At 47.2% G+C, this 17,494-nt stretch overlaps 1 protein-coding gene across 5 annotated transcripts in view; it reads left to right on the top strand.

The window, feature by feature from the left end:
• The window catches only part of DVL1 (dishevelled segment polarity protein 1), a 187,221-nt gene that overhangs the window by 98,408 nt on the left and 71,319 nt on the right, over positions 1-17,494 (top strand). For all 5 annotated transcript variants that reach the window (XM_083163376.1, XM_083163374.1, XM_083163375.1 and 2 more), the window contains exon 5: positions 8,387-8,519. In XM_083163376.1, coding sequence (XP_083019502.1) covers positions 8,387-8,519 — 133 coding nt within the window. The remainder of the gene's footprint in view (positions 1-8,386; positions 8,520-17,494) is intronic.

Below are 17,494 nucleotides of genomic sequence, written 5' to 3'. Positions count from 1 at the left end.
GTGTGGCACAATGTGTAATGGTCATTATGGTGTGTGGCCTTATGTGTAATTGGCATTACGGCGTGTGGCTTTATGTGTAATGGGTATTACGGAGTTTGCTAAAATGTGTAATGGGCATTACTGTGTATGGTCTAACGTGTAATACCACACCCCTTTGTGTGATGCCACGCCTCCTTCCCATGAGACCACGTCCCCTTTTTGCCACGCGGCTACGCCGCGCAAAGATCCCCCTGCTGTTATGTCTGGATCTGGGACCACCCATTACCATAGTTCTAGATTCGCCTATGTATACAGAAGAACATTTTAGAGAAAAAGGAAGGGTTAAAATGAGCAATTCCAATGTAAATAACTACTATGCTCAGATCGATGTGTAGATGATAAATAGAAGCCATACTTCACACCATTGAGTAAAAAAAATACTTTTTTTTTGTGAGGGAATGGTGCTTTGTATTTTTTGGAGCACCCCATAGTCATTAAAGGAATACAAAATGGGCCCGATTCTGTTTGACTTGCAAAGCAGCGGTATTTCGCTGCTTTCCGAGCCAAGTAACACTGAAGCTGTCCGACCGTTCGGTCCGTCATTCGATGGTCGGCAACCATCGGAGGATGGGGGAGGTTCCCACAGATGGGGGAGTTGTTTACATGAAACATCCACTGGAGGTCCGTTCGCTTTGCGTCTTACCGCATTCGGATGGTGTGAGCGAGCCGACGGTGGCCGTCTGAAAATACGCATCCGACCGAGTCAACTAGAATAAGGGCCTTTATGTGTAGGTTAGACAGCATTTCACTTTGCAGTGATTGGCACGGGTCAGCAAGGCCTAATACAAAGTACTGTACATGCATTCTGTATTCCCTATTCCAATATTCTGATACTTCTGATGGCCCTAAGACATAGCTCCCAACAGTCCTTCTGCCGCAACCAGAACTCAATCGTCCCAATTGCTGGCCAGTTTAAGTTCGATCTCTTTACAACTACCGCTGCTCACCACCTCACCAGGAAGAGAGTTCCATGGAGCGTGGCCCATCTTTGCAGGGGATGGCGGAAGATTCGCCAGCTGCCATCCCCCGCCAGCCGCCAAAGGGGACGCGCGTGCACTAGATGCGAGCACGTCCCCTTACAACGGGGCTCCCCACGGGGCCCCGCCGCCTCGCCAACGGTCGCCCCGGGTCCCCGCCGCCTTGCCGCACCCCCACCTAACCCTGTCCATCTCCCTGAAGCGGATACGGGCAGGGTTCCCATCCCCCCGCCGACGGGAAACTGGGACGCACGTGCGTGTGAGACGCACGCGCGTCCCAGTCTCTATAGTCTCTGGGATGTCCCATATATAGGAATGCGTACCGGTACTCGCGATCAAGTGTGCAGTGTCACGTTCATAAAGGTTTCTTTCTCCACTCAATGGTGGTTTTTTTCTCAAAAATTATATTTTATTATAAAATTCTTTTTCAGAAAACAGTATAAAATTTCATAAAAAATGCTGTCTGCTGGTGGAGTGACCGCTCGACATGCCTTGATAAAGAGATCTATATCTCGAAACGCGTCGGCTGGAGGACTTGCTATTCTATGTTTTGACACTCTCTGCTGGAGGCTTTGGACTTAGCACCACCCTTCTGGGATTAAGGTAGGAACGAAGCTTTATTTACTATACGGGAGCTGTGATACCGGTCCGCAGCTCTGTTGTACCCTGCCTTATCCACAAAGGACGGAGCGGTCACTCCACCAGCAGACAGCATTTTTTATGAAATTTTATACTGTTTTTTGAAAAATAATTTTATAATAAAATATAATTTTTTAGAAAAAAAACACCATTGAGTGGAGAAAGAAACCTTTATGAACGTGACACTGCACACTTGATCGTGAGTACCGGTACGCATCCCTATATATGGGACATCCCCATAAGAAGAGTCTTCACGTGTGAGGGAGATATCTCTACATAAGATTCATCTACTAAAGATCCCAGGTGAGCTTCCTCTCACTGCATGTCTATGTAAGTGAGGTATGAACAGCAAGACACTGGGACATCCCTTCCTTGGATTCAGTATTGAATCCCGGCGGTCGGGATCCCGGCGTTCAGAATCCCGACGCCGGAATCCCGACAGCCGAAATGCCGACAAGGGGGGACGTGGATCGCCCCCCCTTGCGGGCTCGCTGCGCTCGCCACGCAGCGGGCCCGGTGCCTCGCTACGCTCGGCACACTAATTTATTCTCCCTCCAGGGGTGTCGTGGACACCCACGGAGGGAGAAAGTGTCTGCATTTCGGCGGTCGGGATTCCGGCGTCGGGATTCTGAACGCCGGGATCCCGACCGCCGGGATGGTAACTGCATCCCCCTTCCTTCCCTAGGGACGTTTGTAAAAAAGTCCCCTCATCATTAAACAACTCTCCTTTTTGCTGTTTTTTCTATTTATACAAACGACCACGAGAATAACTTCAATATGAGAAGAAGCACAAAAGAGAAAATGGATCGTCGTCAGCTACAAGAAGCTAAATATTTAAATTATCTATGATTAATCTGATGTAGCGCCGTATCCCTTACCAAAAAAACTATTTGTATTGCTTTCATTGGGGCGAAAAAAGGAATAGCCCTTTCAGGGTAAGGCAAGGCAGCATAACATCAGAAAGAAGCGCCCAGGACTCTTTTTTCAAGTCCTTAATTAGCTTTGTTGCTCTTCTTTTTTTTTTTTTTTTTTTTTTAGTTCTAGGATGTCCTGTTTATAGTGCGGGGCCCAGAATTGTACTCCGTATTCGAGTTGCGGCCTAACCAGTGATTTGTACAGTGGCATAATTACATTTGAGTCCCTAGTTTCCATGCCCCTTTTTATACATGCTAGAATTCTGTTGGCCTTTTTGTTGCTATGTGACATTGAGCACTACACCCCAGTTTGTTATCTATTTCTACTCCTAGATCCTTTCAAGTACTGAATTACCCAAAGCCTCCCCGCTTAGGTTATAACTAGCACACTGGTTGTGTCTCCCAAGGTGCATGACCTTGCATTTGTCCACATTGAACCTCATCTTCCACTTTTGTGCCCACTCATCTAGTTTATTGTGATCATTCTGAAGCGTGGTGACATCCTCGTTTGATCTAATTACTCTGCTCAGTTTTATGTCATCAACAAAGATGGATACATTGCTGAGTAACCCCATCCCAATATCGTTAATAAATATGTTAAATAAAATGGGCCCTAGTACCGAACCCTGTGGCTCTCCACATAGTCAGAGCCGGCCCTAGCCTAAATGATGCCCTAGGCAAGATTTTGGCTGGTGCCCTGTAGCACCGCTACTAGTTCCACCTCTGACCCTGCTCCCCTTTCCCAGCACCTTCAACCCTCATCATAGCAGTCATCATTTTGGTGCTCCTACCCGCAATATTTTAAATAGAAACAGCGCACACATTCGGTGCGCAGTCCAAACAGGGGTGTGTTCTTGCTGGGAAGGGGCATGGCCACACAATAGTACCCCCAATTCAAATTATGCAACACAGTAGTGCAACTTTATTCACATTATATCATGCGATGGTGTCCCTTATTCACGTTACATCACACAGTAGTACCCCTTACACATATGCCGAACACTATTGCACAACCAACCCACCCACAGACAGCACTCGCACAGCCGCAAACACTGGGACCTCTGCCTCTGCTTGGATACAGATGTGTCCTCATACATCTTGCCTCAATAGGCCATGCAGCTCCTGGCCAGTTCTGCTAACCAAGGGGGCCTTTTTTGATGTAAATTCGTCTTATTTGCATTGTTATGTGACCAGGACACACAAGGAGCTTCCGATGATTAAAATGTTATGCGGCATGCCTATATTCCATGTGAGACTGTGGCTGTACCTGCATACAGAATGCTATGTTACAGTGATTTCCATGAATACACTATTTCATATGCAGATACAGCCTCACTCACACACAGAATATAGGCATGCTGCATATCATTTTAATCAGCAGAAGCTGCTGATGCCCCTAGGCATTCCAAATGCCCTAGGCAATTGCCTAGTTTGCCTATGCCTAAGGCCGGCTCTGCACTTAGTACATGTGTCATATTTGATACGCTATTATACGCTGTGTTCTCTATTACACAGCCAGTTCCCTACCCATCTGCAGATCCTCCCAGGTCCTCCATTTTATTTATTAACCTCTTGTGTGGCACTGTATCAAAAGCTTTAGCAAAATCTAGGAAGACCACATCTACAGCGTTTCCATTATCAAGGTTTTTGCTGACATCCTCATGGAAGCCTAGTCAATTTGTTTGGCATGACACAGCCCTATAAACATTAAACATTTGCGAATATAGTCAGAATATTTTTTTTTTTCAATTTCCTCAGACCGCTCTCTCCTTTGCTTTCTCTCCATGTTAAGTGTGGTACACACAATGATACCAAACTGCAGAGTGACTACTTTTCTCCATTTAAATAGGCAGAAATTTCAGCTGTTACGCTAAAGCATCCACCTCTGAATCAGCCCCATAGTGTCTGGTTGGTTTGCAGTTAGCAATGCTTTTGCCCTGCTCGTGTGCCTGTAACTGGCGAACATACAATACATCCCAACACGTCAGCTACAAAATACATTGACCTGTGCCTTGTCTGTCCTCACTCCACTCTTATGGAGCTGTGGAAACGTTTAATGCGGGCGTGAAGATAAAATGCTTGAAAATCAGATTAGAAACCTGTTTTGTTTTTAAAGTAATTTGTCTTCCCTGCGGAAGAAGATCCCCCCCCCCATTACATGAGTCGCTTTGTCTATCAGCACAGCGTAAGGTTTCCAACATGAAAGGTATAGCAAATGACTAAGTATGTCATGCTTTTCCTATTGTATACCTTAGAAAGTAAGCAGAAAACAGACTGCGAATTTTATGTTTCATTAGTATTTAGCTTTTGTACATTATATTATTATAGTATGCAAATGATATATCTATAATATATGTCTAGTGTCCTTGTGTCTGTGAAACACTGCCATCTGTTGGCAACAAGTGAAACTAAATCTACTAGCTTTCGAAGCATTAACTTTGAGCGGGCTTACTAGTAGTGTATAACTGGTACTTTATCACCGGCCAATCAGCTCCTAACTGTCCCTTTTTAATCCCAGAAAAAACACAAGGGGGGTACACTGCGCTAACAATGGAAATTAATGAAAATATGTGCCAATGGATAAGAAATGTAACAAAATTTTAATACTAAAAACATGAATCATGACATGACAATAAAAAAATGAATAAAATGAAAAATGGAAAATGAGGGGTATTGAAAAAATGACAGTCCAGTTCATACGGTACCGTATTTATGTAACCACTGTTAGATGACTCCGTTCCTGAATTTGTCTCCTGGTGAATAATTTGGTAAAGGAAATGTCCAGTGTGTCCAGAGCTGCCCGCGGTAGGTATTTTGGTTATGGAGAGTCGTTCTCCCACTTGGAGTGGATAACCTCCGTTCGGGTTAGGTCCTGGATGTGCCCTTATTATAGACCACAACTGGTGTCCAAGATGGTAAATGGAAGAAAGTAAAGGAGACTGGTCCGGATCAAGATAGTGGAATGTAACAAGGTCCTGAACTGGATAAAAGACACCTTCTGGGTCCACCAACGCGTTTTGCCAAATATTGGCTTTATCAATACGCCCTACCATCCACTGGGGCGTGGCGGGAGAATAAAATAGTGAGTCGAGTGCAGCGAGGCACCGTGCCCGATGCATAGCGAGCGATGCGAGGGGATGCGGTGCACTTTAAACTGTGCACCACATCCCCTCGCTTTAACTGTCGACATCCAGGTAAATAAACTGTGAAATCCCCATGTCAACCTTTTGACTGTCGACCTAGACATTGTCGAACTAACTACCTGTCGAACTAATGACCTTCTAATGATCTAGAACCATGTCGACCTTTTCCCATGATGACCTAATGGTGTCGACCTAATGACTGTCCACCATCATGCTGTAGACCAAATGATCCCAACCCAATGGAATCAGATGTGAGCTAGCCTTAAAACCAAACTGTTATCAGCTGATGGAATAATGGTCTAAGCTGATCATTGGGAACCAGTTATAGGGTGTGCACATCTTTAGCAATATTGAGCATACACACACAATATCTGTAGCGTGCATATCGTTAACGATATATCGCCCAGTGTACACCCAGCATACGGGGGCTGTGTACTTCCTTAGATGGCTGTAATAGTTCCAGTTGGTACTTTGTATGTAAACAGACAAATCTGCATTTTGGAGGTCATTCTGGCTGACTCGCAAAGCTGCGAATTTCACAGCTTTGCGAGTCATCTAAACACCGCCTGCAGGAACGCGCACCCTACGCATGCCGATTTTCCTGCACGCATGCGAATGGATGTTTTCCCTAAACGTCCATTCTCAGCTTGCATGCGGGGCAGAAATCAATCGATGTTCACCGACCATCGAACGATGTTTAAAGTGCTCGCAAATCTAAGTCGCTCTCTGGTGACTGAGTGATTTCTCCTGCTGCGGGCACATGCGCTTGGATACAGTGGTGGTGGCTGGCGTTTTTTTTGGTGAGGCTACGGGACGGGTACTCAGTCAACCAGAATTAGGCCCTATGTGCTGTTAATGGGGTTGCTTTGGTGGTTAGGTTACATGGATTAGGGTTTGTATGGCATGACCGGGATGTTATCTGATTTTGGAGGCACTATAAATCTTTATTGGCATTGTATTTACAAGTATTAACATTTATTTCTACAGTGAGAGCATACTCTATTGATAATAAATGTGTTGCAGTAATACAGGCAAGAGGAATGAGGATCCAGTAAGTTCTATGGAACACTTTGCAAATATTTTAATAAAATAAAATGACCAGTTCGGTGTCTATAACTAGCTGTCATGTGGTTCAGTATCTATAACTAGCTATATGTCCTGTGGTTCAGTATCTATAACTAGCTGTCATGTGGTTCAGTATCTATAACTAGCTATATATCCTGTGGTTCAGTATCTATAACTAGCTAAATGTCCTGTGGTTCAGTATCTATAACTAGCTATATATCCTGTGGTTCAGTATCTATAACTAGCTGTCATGTGGTTCAGTATATATAACTAGCTATCTGTCCTGTGGCTCAGTATCTATAACTAGCTGTCATGTGGTTCAGTGTCTATAACTAGCTATCTGTCCTGTGGTTCAGTATCTATAACTAGCTACCTGTCCTGTGGTTCAGTATCTATAACTAGCTATCTGTCCTGTGGTTCAGTAACTATAACAAGCTACCTGTCCTGTGGTTCAGTATCTATAACTAGCTATCTGTCCTGTGGTTCAGTATCTATAACTAGCTATCTCCCCTGTGGTTCAGTATCTATAACTAGCTATCTGTCCTGTGGTTCAGTAACTATAACTAGCTACCTGTCCTGTGGTTCAGTATCTATAACTAGCTGTCCTGTGGTTCAGTATCTATAACTTCCTGTCCTGTGGTTCAGTATCTATAACTAGCTATCTGTCCTGTGGTTCAGTATCTATAACTAGCTATCTGTCCTGTGGTTCAGTATCTATAACTAGCTACCTGTCCTGTGGTTCAGTGTCTATAACTAGCTATCTGTCCTGTGGTTCAGTATCTATAACTAGCTACCTGTCCTGTGGTTCAGTGTCTATAACTAGCTGTCCTGTGGTTCAGTATCTATAACTAGCTGTCCTGTGGTTCAGTATCTATAACTAGCTGCCCTGTGGTTCAGTATCTATAACTAGCTGCCCTGTGGATCAGTATCTATAACTAGCTGTCCTGTGGTTCAGTATCTATAACTAGCTACCTGTCCTGTGGTTCAGTGTCTGTAACTAGCTACCTGTCCTGTGGTTCAGTATCTATAACTAGCTTTCCTATGGTTCAGTATCTATAACTAGCTACCTGTCCTGTGGTTCAGTGTCTATAACTATCTGTCCTCATGGTTCAGTATCTATAACTATCTGTCCTGTGGTTCAGTATCTATAACTAGCGCACAGTGCCACCATCACAGCATAGACTGAAGGCTGGAGAAGTGCTTAAGGTTTTCAGTGACATCTCACAGATGTGGGGGGTGCGCTGTGAGTAGAGTTTCCTCCTCTTCATCAGTCAGGACACCTCACATCAAACGGCCTGGAACTGACAGCGCCCATTACTTTGATTAAAGGCACAAACTATTCTCAGCTTTGTTGTTTGGCTGTGTCAGTATCATCCATTTTTCATTCAGATTAAAGGAAACCGTAGTGAGTTAGATGGTAATATCTCTTCTTCTATTATCCATATCTCCATGTCACTAGTATTTATTCTGCTTCATGTACTCTGCTCTGCACTGCGTTGTCTCTTGTATGTAACAAACTTTCCTCTGATCAGAAAATCTTCCAGTTATGGGCTGATGATAGATGGCCGCAGAGATTCACTTCATCGTATCCTTTGTCTTCTGTTTCCAGTTCCAAGAATCAATGGGCACCCCAAGGTGGAGCGAATGCGGGATCCTGGAGGGTATGACAGCACGTCCACCGTGATGAGTAGTGAGCTGGAGTCTAGCAGTTTTGTGGACTCTGATGAGGATAACACTAGCAGGTACGCACAGTAAGGACGCCCTTTGTGCTAGATAGGGCCCCAAATCAGTGTGTCTTTTTTTTTGGTGGCGCTCTCAATGTCAGTGTGGTATTGTTCTAGGGCTTCAGTATCATTGTACTTTTGTTATGGGACCCCTTTGTCAGCATGTCATTGTTATGGGATGCGCATTGTCAATGTGCCATTGTTATGGTGCACCTAGTATAAGTGTATCATTGCTTTGGTACCCCCCCATTGTCAGCGTGTCAATGTTATGGTGTACCCACTGTACGTCTGCCACAGTTGGGAGACCCCATTATCGGTGTAATTGCTGTGGGAACTCCATTGTTAATGTGTCATTGCTGTGGGGCCCCATTGTCAGTGTGTCATTGCTGTGGGGCCCCATTGTCAGTGTGTCATTGCTGTGGGGCTCTATTGTCAATGTGTCATTGCTGTGGGGCCCCATTGTCAGTGTGTCATTGCTGTGGGGCCCCATTGTCAGTGTGTCATTGCTGTGGGGCTCTATTGTCAGTGTGTCATTGCTGTGGGGCTCCATTGTCAGTTAGCCATTACAGTGGAGCTACCTTTTGTCATTGCTGTGGGGCCCCCTTTGGTCAGTGTGTGATTGCAGTGGGGCTCCATTGCCAGTGTGTCATTGCAGTGGGGCTCCATTACCAGTGTGTCATTGCAGTGGGGCTCCATTGTCAGTGTGTCATTGCAGTGGGGCTCCATTACCAGTGTGTCATTGCAGTGGGGCTCCATTGTCAGTGTGTCATTGCAGTGGGGCTCCATTGCCAGTGTGTCATTGCAGTGGGGCTCCATTACCAGTGTGTCATTGCCGTGGGGGCTCCATTACCAGTGTGTCATTGCAGTGGGGGCTCCATTACCAGTGTGTCATTGCAGTGGGGCCCCATTACCAGTGTGTCATTGCAGTGGGGCTCCATTGCCAGTGTGTCATTGCAGTGGGGCTCCATTACCAGTGTGTCATTGCAGTGGGGCTCCATTGTCAGTGTGTCCTTGCAGTGGGGCTCCATTACCAGTGTGTCATTGCAGTGGGGCTCCATTGTCAGTGTGTCATTGCAGTGGGGCTCCATTGCCAGTGTGTCATTGCAGTGGGGCTCCATTACCAGTGTGTCATTGCCGTGGGGGCTCCATTACCAGTGTGTCATTGCCGTGGGGGCTCCATTACCAGTGTGTCATTGCAGTGGGGCTCCATTGCCAGTGTGTCATTGCAGTGGGGCTCCATTGCCAGTGTGTCATTGCAGTGGGGCTCCATTACCAGTGTGTCATTGCCGTGGGGGCTCCAGTATCAGTGTGTCATTGCCGTGGGGGCTCCATTACCAGTGTGTCATTGCAGTGGGGCTCCATTGCCAGTGTGTCATTGCAGTGGGGGCTCCATTACCAGTGTGTCATTGCCGTGGGGGCTCCATTACCAGTGTGTCATTGCCGTGGGGGCTCCATTACCAGTGTGTCATTGCAGTGGGGCTCCATTGCCAGTGTGTCATTGCAGTGGGGCTCCATTACCAGTGTGTCATTGCAGTGGGGCTCCATTACCAGTGTGTCATTGCCGTGGGGGCTCCATTACCAGTGTGTCATTGCAGTGGGGCCCCATTACCAGTGTGTCATTGCAGTGGGGCTCCATTGCCAGTGTGTCATTGCAGTGGGGCTCCATTACCAGTGTGTCATTGCAGTGGGGCTCCATTGCCAGTGTGTCATTGCAGTGGGGCTCCATTGTCAGTGTGTCATTGCAGTGGGGCTCCATTACCAGTGTGTCATTGCCGTGGGGGCTCCATTACCAGTGTGTCATTGCAGTGGGGCTCCATTGCCAGTGTGTCATTGCAGTGGGGGCTCCATTACCAGTGTGTCATTGCAGTGGGGCTCCATTACCAGTGTGTCATCGCCGTGGGGGCTCCATTACCAGTGTGTCATTGCCGTGGGGGCTCCATTACCAGTGTGTCATTGCAGTGGGGCTCCATTGCCAGTGTGTCATTGCAGTGGGGGCTCCATTACCAGTGTGTCATTGCCGTGGGGGCTCCATTACCAGTGTGTCATCGCCGTGGGGGCTCCATTACCAGTGTGTCATTGCAGTGGGGCCCCATTACCAGTGTGTCATTGCAGTGGGGCTCCATTGCCAGTGTGTCATTGCCGTGGGGGCTCCATTACCAGTGTGTCATTGCCGTGGGGGCTCCATTGTCAGTGTGTCATTGCAGTGGGGCTCCATTACCAGTGTGTCATTGCAGTGGGGCTCCATTACCAGTGTGTCATTGCAGTGGGGCTCCATTACCAGTGTGTCATTGCAGTGGGGCTCCATTGCCAGTGTGTCATTGCAGTGGGGCTCCATTGTCAGTGTGTCATTGCAGTGGGGCTCCATTACCAGTGTGTCATTGCAGTGGGGCCCCATTACCAGTGTGTCATTACAGTGGGGCTCCATTGCCAGTGTGTCATTGCAGTGGGGCTCCATTACCAGTGTGTCATTGCCGTGGGGGCTCCATTACCAGTGTGTCATTGCAGTGGGGCTCCATTGCCAGTGTGTCATTGCTGTGGGGGCTCCATTACCAGTGTGTCATTGCCGTGGGGCTCTCTTTTGCTAGTGTGTCATGGGCTACACTAATTTGGGGTGTCGAGATTGGCACCAAAAATGGGGAAAGCTAATGTCAACCTTTGCAAAGTCAACCTTTTTCTTGTGTCGACGTTCTGACCCCGGTGACATACAGTACGGCATGTCAAGCTGTTTTGATTGAGTTGACCTGCTGCATATTGGCCTTGTGTTGTGATCTATTGGCTGTCAGTGTCTATCTAGACATTGTAGATCTTTTGGGGGAAATGTACTAAGATGTGAGTTGTGTGTCACATGGGATGTTGCTATGGGTAACCAATCAGATACTACCTATTATCTTCTAGAAGGTGCTGAAGCACAGCAACACCCCATGTGACATACAACTCACATCTTCGTACATTTCCCCCTTTGTGTCCACACCCAGAAGAAGGGCCCTGAGTAATACTGAGTGATATAATACAGTTATTGGTGGGTACAAACACAGCCTGTCTCTAACATATTTATAGAACCTATATATCCTTTTATTTCTTATACCTGCAGCGCATCTACCTTGTTCATGTATTTTGGAACATTGGGGCAGATGTATTAAGCTTTAACAAGAGATAAATGTATGGTGATAAGGAGAGATAAACGTCCAGCCAATCAGCTCCTTACTGACTTTTTTCAAACACAGCCTGTAACATGGCAGTTGGCAGGTGATTGGCTGGACGTTTATCTCTCCTTATCACCCTTGCATTTATCTCTTGTTAAAGCTTAATACATCTGCCCCATAATATCACAAGAACTAATATTTGTCAAGAAGAATTAATAATGTATTTTAAGCATATTGGGCCAGATGTATCAAGCTTCAAAAAGGGATAAAATGGAGAGTGATAAACAGCCAGCCATTCAGCTCCTACCTGCCATGTTACAGGCCGGGTTTGATAAATGACAGGTAGGAGCTGATTGGTTGGTTGTTTATCAATTTCCACTTTATCACTTTTTGAAGCTTGATACATCTGGCCCATTATTTCAGCTTCAGACTCCGTGTATAACATCTCCCCTGTCATTTGTCTTTGTCCTGAGACAGTATTTAGGAGGGTACGTCCCGTCTCATAAAATATTTAGATATGTATTCAGTGTGTACTATGGGATAAGTCTCTTTATCAGTAATATCAGACATCGGACCTTATTCTGGTTCACACGCAGTGCTGCGAAGTTCCCAACGCTGCGTGTGATTTTAAGCCTGCCCGCCGCTCGCATTGCCGCCTGCCCCCACTTTGCACAGTGAATTTGTTCACCCGCACAGTTGCGCAGAGATGATTTGCATAAATATCCATTCACAGCCTAGGGAGCGAGGACCATATCGTTGGAAGTCGCCAACCATCCAATGATGTGGAACATGTACGCAAAATTAAGACAGTCTCAGGTGCCTTAGCTTTGCGTGCGTCCTGTGCGAGGACAGGGCGGGCAGCTGCCATCCGGATATGTCAGCTGGCCGCCCCCAGCAGCCTCATTTCCATGGGAACACTCATGGAATGCTAAGCGTTCCCATGGGCGCGTCTATCCGCTGGAAATTCCCATGGGCGCGTCTATCTGCCCCCGCCCGCACTGTTGGGTGCGAATGGGACTCAGGGGCTGTAAGCATGGCTGACTAATCACCTGTCTGGTGACATCATGCAACGCACCAAACCACACGACGCACAATGCTGTGCCCTCCCATCTGCCCTTCCCTATTATATTGCATTGTAAATATTAATTCTCTGTTTATGTCTAATAATAAAAAAAATGGTACTCTTTACCTAGCACGGCGCCCATCGTGGGCATCGCGGCCATCAAATGCACTAAAAAATGGGTGCGCCGCGATGCCCGCGATTTCCCATAGGGATCAATGTTAAAAGTGTGATTGGACGCGATTTTACTGTTCAATGCCTCAATGCCTGCGATTTTTCCATAGGAAACAATGTTAAATGGGCCACAGAGCCCTAATAGTCCCCCTGAAGTCTAAAATGGCCCCCACAATTGTTAACGCCACCCCACGATCAACGTGAATCCGAAGCGTGGCGAGCGTAGCGAGCCCGCGAGGGGCGGCGGTACGCGTCCTCCGACCTTTTCATACCCCCACTATCCACGTCGGCGTGGAGTTGAGAATAGAATAGTGTGGCGAGCGCAGCGAGCCACCGAGCCCGAAGCGTGGCGAGCGGACGCGGATACCTTCACAGGTAAACGCGTCCCTTCGCGGGCTTCACAGGTATCCGCGGCCGCTCGCCACGCTTCGGGCTCGGTGGCTCGCTGCGCTCGCCACACTATTCTATTCTCAACTCCACGCCGACGTGGATAGTGGGGGTATGAAAAGGCCGGAGGACGCGTACCGCTGCGCTCGCCACGCTTCGGGTTCACGTTGATCGTGGGGTGGCGTTAACAATTGTGGGGGCCATTTTAGACTTCAGGGGGACTATTAGGGCTCTGTGGCCCATTTAACATTGTTTCCTATGGAAAAATCGCAGGCATTGAGGCATTGAACAGTAAAATCGCGTCCAATCACACTTTTAACATTGATCCCTATGGGAAATCGCGGGCATCGCGTCGCACCCGTTTTTTTAGTGCATGCGATGGCTGCGATGCCCGCGATTTTTTACCCCCGATGACCGCGATGGACATCGTGGGCGCCGTGCTAGGTAAAGAGTACCAAAAAAATACATTCGATATGCAATGTAGTAAAAATCCGCATGCAGTGTTGGGGGGACCTCCGAGATATCAGTGTTTCAGGCCCTAAGATTTCTGTTGCCAGCCCTGCTGCAAGTTGCAGAATATTTGGGAATAATGAGGAAAAGACCAGTGCGGACATAATTGCTGTCCTTATTGAGTAACTACAATGAAAGAGAGAATGATTTTCATATATTACTGTGAATGTTCAGTAAGTCACACAGGTAGAAGGCATTTTACACAGATTTAAAGGCTGGATAAGAAACAGTTCCCCCTAGTGGTCACTTTATCATTGACATTATAAAGTGCTTGATTTTGTAACAGAAAGAAACAGAGAGATTGATTCAGGATCGCTCGTTGCAATGGTCGGGGGTTGCAAATTTCTGATCAAGTGCAAAAATGGCTTTGGCAGCAGTGGAATGCCCAGCATTATATGTCAGTTATTGGGGGGGTCTCCACTCCGCTGGGGTCCCTGTCCAGGGCTGACCAGCAAGGGTGTGATGTGTTGGCTGAGGAAGCTTATATAGGGTGCCGGATGGGATCCCGACAGGCGTTTACCAGTCGTCGGGATCCCGACTGTCAAAACACCGACAGCCGGGTTCCCGGCGGCCACCCGCTATTTTACCTTGTGGGGGTCCACCGTGCCCAGAAGGGGCTTAGTTGCGCTCGCCATGCTGTCTGGGTCCGGACAGTCGGGATCCCGATGTCGGGATAATGACTGTGGGGACTCCGACTGTCGGACCCCTATACCACACCCGCTTATATAGAAGTCTCCTGCAGCTGTGGCATCACCCTGCTGGCTGTTGGAGCCCCGGTGCTGGTTCCAAAATATGGGGGACCCTTACTCTTTTTGTTTCTCGTATTTTTGGGACTAGGATCCCATGCCATATTTTTTTTAAATTTTTAGCAAAAATAAGGCACATTCCCAATTATTACTTTACCTTTACTAAAAAATGTCACAATCCCATTTCTAAAAAATCGCCAGAAATCACAATTCGCACCCTATTACATGTGGGATGTGACATGTGTAGCTGTCTAAAAAGAAATCGCACCATATTACATCTCGCCTATTGACTTGTATGGCCCCTCTGGTTTACAGGGTGAAATTATACTGACTTGCCTCCGCATAAAAGGGGGCCCAGTTGCAGTTGTAAGTTCAGCCAAAAGCATCGAAACCCCTCCCCCCGCGCAGCTATGATTTGCACCAGTCTCGCCCATTTTTGCTCTCAGCCCTTCAGGCTTTTGCAAACTGTGCATTTATATACTAATATTTAAAGGGGTGAAAACAAATGTATTACACATAAGCACAGCGCTGCAGAGACCACATTTTATCGATGCACCAATGTTTGCTTTGTGCGAATACCCCTTTACTACCCATTCCTACACAAGTGGATATACGATTATATGTAACTCCGAGTACCACATCCCCCATTGTTGCCAGCACTCAGCTTTAGTGGATGCACAGTACACTAAACTGATTTGCGTACAGTTCTGCAATCCCCGTAGTGATTTCTCCCTATTCTTTGTTTGCATGAGACATTTTATATTTTCCATTAAACAAATTCTGTATAACATTGGTTTAACTTGTCATCGGAAGATGGGATTTGTACATCTTCATTCTCAGGTGAACAGCAAGTCCCATCAGGGCTGCTACTAGAAATGTTGGGGCCCGGGACTGACCTTCAATCTGGGCCCACAGTGGCACAGCGGCACACCCTGCCCCCCGAGCGGTGCGCCTGCATGCACCCTGCCTCCCCCATCCCCCCCAATTACCTTTACTTACCAGCAGCGGAGGCGCGTTATCTCCATCCTTCACAGATGGTCGGGAGCGCACACTGTATCTCATGCTCGGCGCTCTGCATGCTGCACTGTGTATTGTGCGTGCCTGGCTGGGGGACCGCTGGGTGAGGGAGGAGTTGTGCAGGTGCAGGGGGGTGGCGCCATGCAACTGTGGGCAGCTGCCCGTGCCCCTCCAGAGGCCAGGGCCCGGGTCAGCTGTACCCACGGCACCCCCCTGTCGGCGGCCCTGAGTTCCATGTCTGTCTACCTGAGTATGTGCTCCACAGGGGGTTTCTGGTCTCCCAGAGCCTGTGTTATGGTATGACAGGTTTACCTCCCGAGTATAACTTCCCACTTGTCACTGTCCTCGAAGCGGATCAAGACATTTTCCCCTTCCCCTAAATACGGTGCCAAGTGTTTATAGGTGAAAGCGGCTTTGTATTGGAGATGACCTAGAACTTGGAAATTATGAGACAAGTTACATTTGACAGATGCGGAAAATTACAAACCACAATTGTCACGATGCAGAAACACATGGGGCTTATTCAATGCTTCCTGCGAGCTGCGACAGCGAGCCGGGGAAACGGTCATTGGGTCACCAGGATGTTGATCGACAGGCATTAAGGTCGACATGAGTCTAGGTCGACATGGGTTAAGCCGACAGGGTCATTAGGTCAAAAGGGTAAATAGGTCGACGTGCCAACAGGCGGTATTTCATGCCCTACCATCCACTAGGGCGTGGCGGGAGAATAAAACAGTGCCCGAAGAATGGAGAGCGTAGCGAGCCATGCGAGGGGACGTGGTGCGACGTTTCAGTGTCCATGTCAACTGTGTCGACATTTGGGACAAAACAAATGTGAAAAATCCCATATTGACCTAATGACCCTGTCGATCTTTCTGCATGTCGACCTAGACTCATGTTGACCTAAATGCATGTCGGTCTAATGATGTCGCCCTAATGACTATCGACCAACATGCTAATGATCCATACCTACTTGCAGGGTCAGTATTGAACTGACCCCCCCCTGTAACTGACCCCCCTGCACGCACCATTTCCTCCCTCACTAGGTTTTTGGAGTGAGGGGGAAACTGCGTGTGCGGCCACTAAAACAGCGAGGCTCGCGGCTAAATGCACCGGGCTCCCTGCATTAGCCGCGAGCCTCACTGTTTGGCGGATTTCCCTGCCGCGTTGGATAGGGTGAACGGCCGGCGTGGGGGTTAAACAGCGAGAATCGCTTTGTTTTCTGCGATCCATTTAACCCCCTCGCCGGCCGCATGGAATACACCCCACAGTTATAGAAGAACAGTAATAAGCAACACACGGTTCTTGGCTATAATTCTCTTTTAAGATTACACAAGACCTACATGTAATTGCTTTCATTGGGACACCAACACCTCAGAAAATTTCTGGGCACCAATTATTAAACACAGTAATAACACCAGCAGTAAAGCACTAAATCATACATACGCTATGAATGTTATTTTGATAGGAAAATAGGATGGCAGCCCCAAAATTGTCTATTCTTGAAATGTGTTCTTAGGAGGTATAACACTGAATCATGGTAAGTTACCTCCACAATGGGCCTTATTTTGGTTCATTCTTTCTGACAAAATCCTTCTTAGATGGACAAAACCATGTGCACTGCAGGGGGGCAGATGTAACATGTGCAGAGAGAATTAGATTTGGGTGAGTAATTTTGTTTCTGTGCAGGGAAAATACTGACTGCTTTATTTTACACTGCAATATAGATCTCACTTTGAAGTAAAACCCCACCCAAATCTAATTCTCTCTGCACATGTTACATCTGCCCCACCTGCAGTGCACATGGTTTTGCCCATCTAAGAAGGATTTTGTCAGAAAGAATGAACCAAAATAAGGCCCACTGTGTGGTAATATCTTACATTTTTACCACCGCAAACCGGTTCAATCTGACAAGGTAACTTCAGCTAAGGCCCCATACACACCAGAAAGATCAGG

This window comes from Crinia signifera, chromosome 19, assembly GCF_055691185.1.
Source record: "Crinia signifera chromosome 19, ASM5569118v1, whole genome shotgun sequence".
NCBI classification, from domain to species: domain Eukaryota; kingdom Metazoa; phylum Chordata; class Amphibia; order Anura; family Myobatrachidae; genus Crinia; species Crinia signifera.
Note: the sequence above shows the minus strand (reverse complement) of the source record. Positions and strands in the feature narration are given on the sequence as shown.